This window comes from Engraulis encrasicolus, chromosome 17, assembly GCF_034702125.1.
Source record: "Engraulis encrasicolus isolate BLACKSEA-1 chromosome 17, IST_EnEncr_1.0, whole genome shotgun sequence".
NCBI classification, from domain to species: domain Eukaryota; kingdom Metazoa; phylum Chordata; class Actinopteri; order Clupeiformes; family Engraulidae; genus Engraulis; species Engraulis encrasicolus.
In genome coordinates this window covers 48,435,557-48,446,958 of record NC_085873.1, presented here as the reverse complement: position 1 = coordinate 48,446,958, position 11,402 = coordinate 48,435,557, and the positions used below count along the sequence as shown (strand labels likewise).

The following is an 11,402-nucleotide window of genomic DNA, read 5'->3' as shown; positions in this document are numbered from 1 at the left end:
TGCATAGACGCAACAAATTGTAAGTGCTACATTAACATTTATTCTATATTTGACCAAAGACGAATTGAGGAATAAAATAACTAAAATAAGTTTTTGCAGGAAACGGAGGGCATCTTGTGACTCCGTCTCGTGCGGGCGCTCGTGTGGTTGGGTCACCAAAGCTTACAATAGTAAAAACATGGGTCCCTGAAGAAAAAGGTTGGGAACCACTGTTCTAAATAATGGATAAATCAATTTTAAGTGGGTATACTGAAGCCCCTAAAATTTAGAAGTCCGTATACCTGCGTTCTACGTAGACTACACCACTGCGCACAGGCTAGATATGGCTGCAGCCTAGGGGCCCCTACCATCTGCCCGGGGGCCCCCTGATTGGTCAAAAGTGGGGAAAAAAATGCAGAATCGTGACAAGTTTTGTTGTATTGAATGCAGCTGTGAATCTATTTTATACTCCTCTCTACAGTTGTTAGACATGGCATTCTTAATTCCTTGTTCACAATTATGACTCAGTCTGAATATGTCAATTTGTCACGTAATTTGCTTTCCAGGGGGCCCCCACAGCAACATGTAGCCTAGGGGCCCCCGATCATCTTAATCCAGCCCTGAACGTGGGGTCAAGGCTTTGCTCAGGTGTGATGTAGCAATAGCTCTCACAGGCCCAGGGAGAGAGGGGGCCCAGAATTGGGTCCTCATTACATTGTAGGCACTGGGTTTGGGGGCCCTTTCCAATTACTTTGTCCTGGGCCTGGCCAAACTTGTCAGTGGCCTTGTAGACCAAGATCAATGAAAGAAAGCGTCACACAAAGGAGTGTGCTCAAATCCGGTCTCCTAAGGGGGCCTGACACACTCCTCCCTACCAGAGTATGGGTAGTGCGAGAGAGGAATCTGGCGACTTTTTCCGGGTGGTACTGTCCACTAAGTGGCGCCATTTAGACAGCGCAGAGGAGCGCCAAGGAGCGCAGAGGCTGTTAGAAGCTTCACACACTGGGTCTTTCTCAAAACCTAGGCCAGTGTCCTTCCAAGTGTATCAGCCTAATTAGTCACGCCCAGTGATTGGATACTTTTTGGTGTACTCTACAGAATATCCAATCACTGGGTGTGACTAATAAAGGGAATCCAATCACTGGGCGTGACTAATTAGGCTGATACACTTGGAAGGACACTGGCCTAGGATTTGAGAAAGACCCACTGCGTTTGGATTGGTCGGTCGGCTGCATTGCTGTGATCACGACGGCCGTAAAGCAATTTTGTTAGCAAGATGCTAGCGGAGCCTGACTCATAAATGCCAAAGCTGTAGGAAATCAGAAGGACATAACTCCCAAGTTATTGTACATTTCATTTAAATCCACATTGGTTTCTCAGAACTTACAGTAATATTGTCAAGTTTCAGCCGACAGCGATCACAATTGTCAGTTATTAGCGCCAGCCTTATGAGCTCTGCTGTCTCGACAGCGCTCCCTAGGTGAACTGCAGGCACGGGTTGGAGGACGAGATTCAACACTGTATGTAAACCCACTGTGTCACTACCCTCCACAACTACCAACACCACCACGGGGCGCCTTTGAATAGACTGGCTACAGTGTCAGCCAATGACAAGTTATTTCCAATTCTGGGGTGAATTTCTCAAAACCACAGTTGCTTACTACATTAGCTACTTTGTTGTTTTCAATGCATTTTCCCATTGGCAACTTCCGAAGTTGCTAACAGGCTAACAACTTCTCTTTTGAGAAACTCACCCCTGGAGTGCATTTGTCAAAACCATAGTTGCTTATTATGTTAGCTACTTTGCTGTTTGCGATGCAAATTAAGTTGAGCAACTATGCTTTCGAGAAACGCACCCCTGTGCTACGCACATTATTATTTATTTTTTTAAAGAAAATTAATCTTTCAATGTCTCATGTCAAAGTAGTTCACAGGTGGGCCATCAGTTAAAAAAACAAAAACACCCTACACCTGGAACCTTCAGATGGTAAAATTGTTGATGCGCATTTGTTCACAACCCTTAATGTTTCAAACCACACATTACTGTACATCATGAATTGGAACCTTCAGATGGTAAAATTGCTATTGCTCATCATAACCATAGCCCGACCCTCTCGGTCATAACCCTCAGTTTCAAACATCGCTCTCTGTGGAGGTTGTGGAGTGACTCAGCTACCAGCATGCTCAAAATAAAACAAGCCGATTTGACAAAAATAGTCGAGAATAGGCTGAATGGAGATATTAGCAGTCAACCATTTGACAGATAAGAGGGTTCCTGGTGGAATTGATGATGCCAATATGAAGAGGTTGAGGTATAACCTCCATTTGCGGCAGACTAATCATCTAATATAATGATTCAATCATGCTGCTGAGAAGTGGAGGGGTTCAAACTGACTGCACACAGTGGGCTTCATTTAGGCTACCAGTAAAGGGACACTGTGCAGGAAATGGTCAAAAAAGGTACTGCAACTATGCTGCTCATTGAAACTGGGCTGCCTATTGCCAAATTTGATCTTTACATGAAAGTTTACTTAGTAATTAACAAATATTTTCTAGTATGGTCCAAGTAGTCATTTTTGCAGCAAAAAAATGGCTATTTTTGAATTGATTTTTCCAATCATAATGAATACTTAGAATTTGATGCTGGTGGTAAGTATTCATGAAAAAGGTAACATTAGTGAATGGGCAGCATGAATTCTGGAAATAAACAACAAAAAAATCTCACAGTGTCCCTTTAAGGGAAATAGCAATGAACCAAACGCAGAAGCTTCAGGCCTACTCTTAATTTCTCCCCAGATTAATTTGTTTCCTCTGATTAGTGAAGTCTTGCTCATTCACTATTTTTGTTTGCTGTTGTGGAAGACTTTTCAGTATTATTATTTTCAGTTTTGTGTGTTGGGAATACTACTGAGAGAATTTTGATAGTGAATTGCTGTCTAGGAGCATATTAACTCCCTGTACCAGGAAAAAGACTCAACTAAATGGTCAAGGCATGGTTCAGTGTGTTTAAGACCACACTAAAATTTGGTGAAATGACACTTTGCTCTTTGAATTACTCAGAATCATGTTTACTTTAGAACAACAGCTCCACACTGTGGTAGACCACAGTACTACCACATGAAGTCATTCAGCCATCTGCATGATTATAATTTCCCATCACCATATATATGTATTTCTATATGATAATTGATGCAAAGTACAAGGCAACAACCCAATAGACTTCTCAACAGACGACACTCTCCAGTCGTGTTTAAAAAGTAAACAGTCAAAATGTTTTATTAGAATTTTTCAGTTTTGATTTTTCACTAAAAACACAACATTACTTCACATTTTAAAAAAACACAGTAGTTGCATAGAACAAGTTTTCGGACGGAAATTCACCTTAAAAAATAAAGTCTACAAATGTGTCTTTCAAACAAGATGATTGCAAGTAAACAAAAATAAGACTTAAATAAACGATATTTTAAAAAAACACCCATTCTCTTATGGCTTTTCACAACACTGATATAGTGTCCAATCTTCAGTTATACGAAACACACAAACAAACAAACTATAGACAACACGTACAAATTTACATTCGGGTAAGGATGTAGACCTCGGGCATACTAGAACCTGTCAGTACAGGACAGACCTGATCCAGAGAACCCACATCCCTGTTTAGTGCACAGAGAGAGACAGAGAGAGAGACAAAGAGAGAGTGCGTGTGTTTGCGCGCTCGCACCTGTGTGTGTGTGTGTGTGTGTGTGTGTGTGTGTGTGTGTGTGTGTGTGTGTGTGTGTGTATGTATAAGTCAGGTTTCAGAATTATTGTGTGTCTATCTGTATATCTTCTCTGAAGTGTATAGGCAGGTGTGTGTGTGTGTGTGTGTGAGTGTGAGTGTGTGTGTGTGTGTGTGTGTGTGTGTGTGTGTGTGTGTGTGTGTGTGTGTGTGTGTGTGTGTGTGTGTGTGTGTTCACTGTGTGCTGGGTTGTCCGTGTACTCTAAAGCGGTATAGACAGGTGTACTCCGGGTTTCCCCAGTTGCTCAGCACGCGCAGCTCAATGATCTGGAACAGCTGATCGTTCTCCTCCTGGAGAGGACGAGAAGAGAAGGTAAAAATATTAGTATTTTAGTGAAAATATTTATTTAGCTTCACTTACACTACTTCTTTATCATTCCTGTTTGCAGTGTTCAAGACTGGTGTTTAGGGGGTGGGGTGTGTGTGTGTGTGTGTGTGTGTGGTCGTGTTCAGAATGACTTTGATGAACACGTAAGCCGAAATATTGCAATTATTAAAAAAAAACATTGCTTTAAAAGGGACAGTGTGTGAGATTTTTAGTTGTTTATTTTCAGAATTCATGCTGCCCATTCACTAATGTTACCTTTTTCATGAATACTTACCACCACCATCAAATTCTAAGTATTCATTATGACTGGGAAAATCGCACTTTTCATACATTTCACCATCTTCTCCATGGTCCGCAATTTTGAATTTCCAAAAATAGCCATTTTATCTGCTAAAATGACTGTACTTGGACCATACGAGAAAAATATTTGTTTATTACTTAGTAAACTTTCATGTAGAGATCAAATTTGGCAATAGGGAAACCAATTTCAATAACCAGCATTGTAGCAGTACCTTTTTTGAACATTTCCTGCACAGTGTCCCTTTAAGCTCTGAGTGTGCAACAAAAACTTTCATAACTGTTCAAGACTGAATGATACATTTTTGACAATAAAGTACACTTGACTTGAATTAATTTATGTAACAGGGTTAGCACACAAGTTTGAAATTGCGTTTGACCAGTGTCTCCAATGTGCAGTTCAACTAAACACAGATGTAAGACATTGACAAAAATCACACACACACACACAAACACACACACGAGTTAAAACATACATGGATTTAGATGCGTTCTCTGACACATTCACTCTCACAGAGAGAGAGAGAGAGAGAGAGAGAGAGAGAGAGAGAGAGAGAGAGAGAGAGAGAGAGAGAGAGAGAGAGAGAGAGAGAGAGAGAGAGAGAGAGAGAGAGAGAGAGAGAGAGAGAGAGAAAGAAAGAAAGAAAGAAAGAAAGAAAGAAAGAAAGAAAGAAAGAAAGAAAGAAAGAAAGAAAGAAGAAAAGAAAGAAAGAAAGAAAGAAAGAAAGAAAGAAAGAAAGAAAGAAAGAAAGAAAGAAAGAAAGAAAGAAAGAAAGAAAGAAAGAAAGAAAGAAAAAAAAAAGAAAGAAAGAAAGAAAGAAAGAGAGAGAGAGAGAGAGAGAGAGAGAGAGAGAGAGAGAGAGTGTGTGTGAGTGTGTGAGTGTGAGTGTGAGTGTGAGTGTGAGTGTGTGAGTGTGAGTGTGAGTGTGTGTGTGTGTGTGTGTGTGTGTTTGTGTTCTGACCATGACTGTGTTGGTCTGCAGGGCGTCTCCGTCCTCCTGGTATGTGTAGCGGCCCAACAGCTTCCCCTGCTCCTCACGCTCATGCTCCAGACCCTACACACACACACACACACACACACACACACACACACACACACACACACACACACACACACACACACACACACACACACACACACACACACACACACACACACACACACACAGGCACATACACACGCGCACGCGCACACATACACACACACACACGCGCACGCAAAGACACACACACACACAGGCACACACACAAAGACACACGATTTATTGAACAGCTTCCCCTGCTCCTCACGCTCATGCTGCAGACCCTACACACACACAGAGACACACACACAGAGACACACACACACAATTTATTGAATGGCGTTTTGACATCGGTTTTTGGTATTGTACACCTGTGGCCAGTGAGCAGAGCGTCTTGGTGATATGAAGACCTGTGTGTATGTGTGTGTGTGTGTGTGTGTCCTTACATAGACGGCGTAGTCTTTGGGAGCGCTGTTGATGTGTCCTGAGGGCGAGAGCGTCTTGGGGATGTGTTCCAGGGAGAAGGCGGTGGGCAGCACACGGGTGGACAGCCGCATCACCAGGTAACCATGGGAACCCTTAAACGCCCAGCACTTTCCCGGCTGGACATCAGGCTACACAGAGAGGGAGGAAGACAGACAAGTTCAACACCTGATCCTTAAAAGCAGTGTTTCTCAAACTTTTCCTGCCATTCCCCCTTTCAGGAGAAGGGTGTCTGTCTGCGCCCCCCTCGAGCAAAATGGTTATGAAAATACAAATAAATAGGCCTTCGTAAAGTTTATTAGAGCCTAATATACACGTATATGGCCTATGATGTTCTCTAAATATTAGTGAATAAATGAATGAATATATTGTGATTGTAAAGTGAGTGTGTTGACTTAATGGCAAAGCAGAAAAGTATTAAAAAAGATATGTAACTTTTTGGATGTTTTTAGAAATAAATCATGATGCTTTTTTTTTTGTAATGTAAAGAAATGCCTGTCCCCATTACAATGACCAAGATCTCAGAAAAGGCTGACGGGGAAAAAAAAAAACAACTCAGGTATTGACAAGTCCAGTGTAGTGTGTGCATGATAATCCTCAATCCCTCAAATTTAAATATGATTTCCAAGCCAGTACCTGTGGTGATTGGGTGAAGTACCAGAGGGGGAGGTTCCTACCTGGATGACGACGCGTGGTGATTGGGTGATACCAGAAGGGGGAGGTTCCTACCTGGATGACGACTAGGGTGGCCAGACGTCCTCCTTTAGGGAGGACAGTCCTCCTTTTCAGTGCCTTGTCCGGCGTAAGGCACAGCATTAAGCCGGACACGAAAAGCATTAAAATGCATGAAATTGCATCTAAAAAACAAATTTTCTTGAAGGAGAACGCCCAAACCCCCCGTCCTAAAATGTGACCTCCTTTTTGCTGTCACGGACATGGTCACCCTAATGACGAGGCGTGGGAACTGGGGGATGTTCCTACCTGGATGCAGGGGTGTAGTGGGCGCGGTACGCGGGGGTACGCAGTCCACCCACTTCTCCTGAAGTGAGATTTTGAATACAAAATCCTACCTGGATGACGACGCGTGGTGATTGGGTGAAGTACCAGAGGGGGAGGTTCCTACCTGGATGACGACGCGTGGTGATTGGGTGAAGTACCACAGGGGGATGCCAAACAGGCTCATCAGGGCCGTCTGGGTCTCAAACGTCTCAGAGCAGCGCGTGCTGAGGATGCTGCCACCTACACACGCACACACACACACACAGACACGCAGAGACAGACACACACAGACAGACATGTCGCATGTAACGGCACTGGATTTGTGAAAGATTAATCAAATAGCCAATCAGCCATCATCATCAATGATCATCATCATCAGTGATCCAAGATGTACCTCCAGATTCCAGGGCATAGTCCACCATGCCCGTGCGGTCCTGAGAGTAGAGCTTCAGAGCATTCTTCACAATCAACTCCACATGCTGAGAAGATGCAGAAAGAGCAGAGAAATGAACACACACACACACACAATCATTCCATGTTTTTCGATTCAGCACTATTGACTTCATCGAGAGAGAGAGAGAGAGAGAGAGAGAGAGAGAGAGAGAGAGAGAGAGAGAGAGAGAGAGAGAGAGAGAGAGAGAGAGAGAGAGAGCAGGACAGAATTAAAGACTCATTCTACGCATTTTTCATTCACTGGCATGACTTAATTTTAAACCAATAGAGAATCATTTTCATTAAAAAAATAAAATCAAAGACATGAAGCAATCAAAATAGAGAAATCTTTCCAGAGAGAGAGAGAAAAAAAGAAAGAAAGAAACAGAGAGAGAGAGAGAGAGAGAGAGAGAGAGAGAGAGAGAGAGAGAGAGCGAGAGAGAGAGAGAGAGAGCGAGCGAGCGAGAGAAAGAAAGAGAAATCAAGTTGCATGTCCTCCGTACCTCTTCGGAGAGGCCGGTGCCGCTGGTGGCGTGCCCCACGCTGGCCCTCAGGCTGCGGGCGTTGATGGCCTGCTGCTGCCTCCTCTCGCTCTGGGCCACCAGTCGAGACACGTTACCCAGGATGCCCTGTTCCAGCTCCGCCAGCGACGCGCGCAGGTCCGAGCCGGTGACGAAGCGGGCGGACAGCCAGGGGAGGAGCGAGTCGGGCACTGCACCGACCTCCACATCGCCATCGGAGCCGTAGAAGAGGGCGTGGAGCTCCGCCTTCACCTGTGCAGACACCTGCAGACAAGATGGCGGCCGTTACACTGATAGAACACCTAGGAACCAAAGAGGTAGGATATATAATAAAGAGGAATCGAAACACGCCCACTCAATGCAAAAGTGTGTGCTCAAAATGTGGTCTCCTAAGGGGCCGTTGTGCAAACACCACAAAAAGAGAAGAAGAAGGAGGGACAAGACGTGCGCCACCGCCATTTACAGCGCTAAGGGGACTCCATTTACTCTCGACCTCAAGACTCCGAAGGACTCCTAATCGAAGGTCTCCTAATGGGGCGTTCACCCGACGTAAAGTGGATAGCGGAAAAGAACCCGCCTGCTTTATCTCACTCTCATATACGATTCTCTGTAGGAACCTCAACTTCACACTTAACTGACGATTTTTGAACGGACTTATTTCTTTAGATACGGGTAATAGCGAGTGGAGACCCCAGGAGCCGCAGTGGAGAGCCTGGAGCTCTGCCTTCAGCTGTGCACACATCTACTGACAAATTTAAGAAATGAGCAATACAAGGTTTTTTGTGTGTATGTGGTGGATTTATAGTTGAACGGTTAAGGAGGTTGTAGCACGACGTGAAGCAAAGTGACTCAAAACTCCCCTTAGCCAGCGCGCAAACACACAGAGTCAAGTGGCTAACTGCTTATCTAAAATTACTGAAATAAATAGCTGCACTTTTGAAAATGTACTATTCTTTAATAAAGTCTTATTTCATTCATTAGATCTACTAAACTGGATGAAGCCAATCAGCAGAAACGAATGTTTGCCTGGTGGGTTTGTCTACAATAGTAGCCTACAGTTGGTCTATTACTTGTACTGCTAAAAAAGAGCAGACCCTCTGGCCAACACTACACTGACGTGACGTTCAGAGCCGTATATAAATCTCTGATGCGCGTTTAGCACCCCCTGAAGACGACCACAGGCATTACAGGTGGACACAGATACAAAGGGATCTTTCTAATATCCTTAAAGGGACACTGTGCAGGAAATGGTCAAAAAAGGTACTGCAACTATGCTGCTCATTGAAACTGGGCTGCCTATTGCCAAATTTGATCTTTACATGAAGGTTTACTAAGTAATAAACACATGTTCTAGTATGGTCCAAGTACAGTCATTTTTGCAGCTAAAAATGGCTATTTTTGGAAATTCAAATGGCGGACCATGGAGAAGATCCCCCTTTTCATGTATGAAAAGTGCAATTTTTCCAGTCATAATGAATACTTAAAATGTGATGCTGGTGGTAAGTATTCATGAAAAAGGTAACATTGTGTGAGATTTTTAGTTGTTTATTTCCAGAATTCATGCTGCCCATTCACTAGTGTCCCTTTAAGCTAGGTTCACACACGTCGCTACTAGCGAGACGAGCAGGCGAGTACAATACAAGCAAAGCGATGTGGGTGGATGAAAATATTTTAACTTCGAGCGAGGCGAGTAAGCGAGAAACCAATTGGAATGCAGAGTTCTGTACTTCTCGCCTGTTCATTGGCAGTTAAAGCCACAGGAAATTTCAGCGAACGTTCCATGAGAGAGTGGTGAGTAGGCGAGCAAGCGAGAAGCTAGTAAATAGCAGCGATGTGTGTGTACGTAGCTTTACTCTCGTTCTCCCTTGCCTATTTGTGGCCATGTGACAACAGCAATGTATTTCAATATCTCGTAAAAGCGCAAGTGCTCTACACCTGAAGGTCTGTATGATGTGGTACTAAACAGGACAAGAGATGTGAATCTGCATGTGCAAACACAACGTCCAAACACACGTGATGTCTGTGCAAACAGCAGCTTACAGACTTGCATGATAACAATGCAAACGGCGTATAATACAAAGCAGAACAAACAGATAAGGCAGATGTCTGTTTACCCAATCCCTAGTCAGTATAGCCTGGCTCTCGCCACACCGGTGCAGTCAGAGATTCTTTAAGTATATAGAGATTAGGGGTGTGCAAAATAATCGTTGCATCGATGCATCGCGATACTTACTCTCACGATACAATGCATCGATTCATGACAAGGTATCGTGATACTTATTTTCTCAATATACTGCATGGAGTCATGACAATTGATTATTTGATAACAATAAAATTCGATTTGCCACGGGTTATTTTGTTCAGTAGAGAATAGGTAATATTTCTGTTGTGATGTAAGCTCTCTCCCAGATGATAGAATGCTTAAATAGAATGAACTGACTTAAGAAAGCGACACAGCAACTGACAAATAAGCTGTATTTTACACATTTACTGAAGTAAATATCGCAATGCATCACAGTAGTACATGAATCGCAATGCATCGTGATAGAATCGCATCGTGGCATGTGTATCGTGATGCGCATCGAATCGTGAACCCTTTGCCAATACCCACCCCTAATAGAGATTTCTCGTTTTCTCCATGAAAGTGGTGCGACAGCAAAGCTTGAGACCAACACCAAGCACAACATAATGAGAAGCTCACACACACACACGCACGCACACTCACCCATGTTGGGGATGTTGTCCAGACACACGCACACGTACACACACACCATGTTGTCCATGCACCCCCCCACCCACACACACACTCACCATGTTGGGGATGTTGTCCAGGTGTTGGCAGCGTCCCTGGCATCCCATGATGCCTTGCAGGTCTTCTCTGATGTTGGCCAGCGCGGCCTCCAGCCTCTGCACCTCCTGCAGCAAAGCCTCATGGGAGGCCTTGTCCACAGCATCACTAGACAGACAGACAGACACACACACGCATGAGACCAACAGGGTGTGTGTGTGTCTCCTTGTCCACAGCATCACTAGGGAGACACACACACACGAGACCAACAGGGTGTGTTGAGAGAGAGACACAGCGAGAGAGACAGAGAGAGAGAGAGAGAGAGAGACAGCGAGAGAGAGAGCGAGAGAGAGACAGCGAGAGAGAGAGAGAGAGCGAGAGAGAGAGAGAGAGATGGCATATATGACCAAGAATGCTGACTGCTGTGTGTGTGTGTGTGTGTGTGTGTGTGTGTGTGTGTGTGTGTGTAAAGACGACTCACATGATAGGAGCTGGCATGGACTCTTGTGCCTTCTGAACATCCTGAAAATGTCAAAAGTAGTATGTGAGATACAACAACAACAACAACATGTATGAAACATAATAATAAAGCACTGAGAAGATGTGTTTGCACGTCTGTTTCCAAATGCACCTGTATACTACAGCACAGAGAAGTGCACCTGTACACGCTAAAGTACTAAACGTGTGTGTGTGTGTGTGTGTGTGTGTGTGTGTGTGTGTGTGTGTGTGTGTGTGTGTGTGTGCGTGTGTGTGTGAAACATAATAATAGACACGC

At 44.0% G+C, this 11,402-nt stretch overlaps 1 protein-coding gene across 1 annotated transcript in view; it reads right to left on the bottom strand.

Annotated features, from left to right (window-relative positions):
- Window positions 1-3,862: 3,862 nt before the first annotated feature.
- sun1a (Sad1 and UNC84 domain containing 1a) overlaps window positions 3,863-11,402 on the bottom strand; it is a 34,620-nt gene continuing 27,080 nt past the window's right edge. The window contains exons 15-22 of the mRNA XM_063221003.1: window positions 11,109-11,149; window positions 10,651-10,795; window positions 7,822-8,103; window positions 7,281-7,365; window positions 7,011-7,126; window positions 5,851-6,018; window positions 5,345-5,437; window positions 3,863-4,048 (exon numbers count right to left, since the gene is read on the bottom strand). Of these exons, the coding sequence (XP_063077073.1) occupies window positions 3,932-4,048; window positions 5,345-5,437; window positions 5,851-6,018; window positions 7,011-7,126; window positions 7,281-7,365; window positions 7,822-8,103; window positions 10,651-10,795; window positions 11,109-11,149 (1,047 nt within the window). The 3' untranslated portion in view covers window positions 3,863-3,931. The remainder of the gene's footprint in view (window positions 4,049-5,344; window positions 5,438-5,850; window positions 6,019-7,010; window positions 7,127-7,280; window positions 7,366-7,821; window positions 8,104-10,650; window positions 10,796-11,108; window positions 11,150-11,402) is intronic.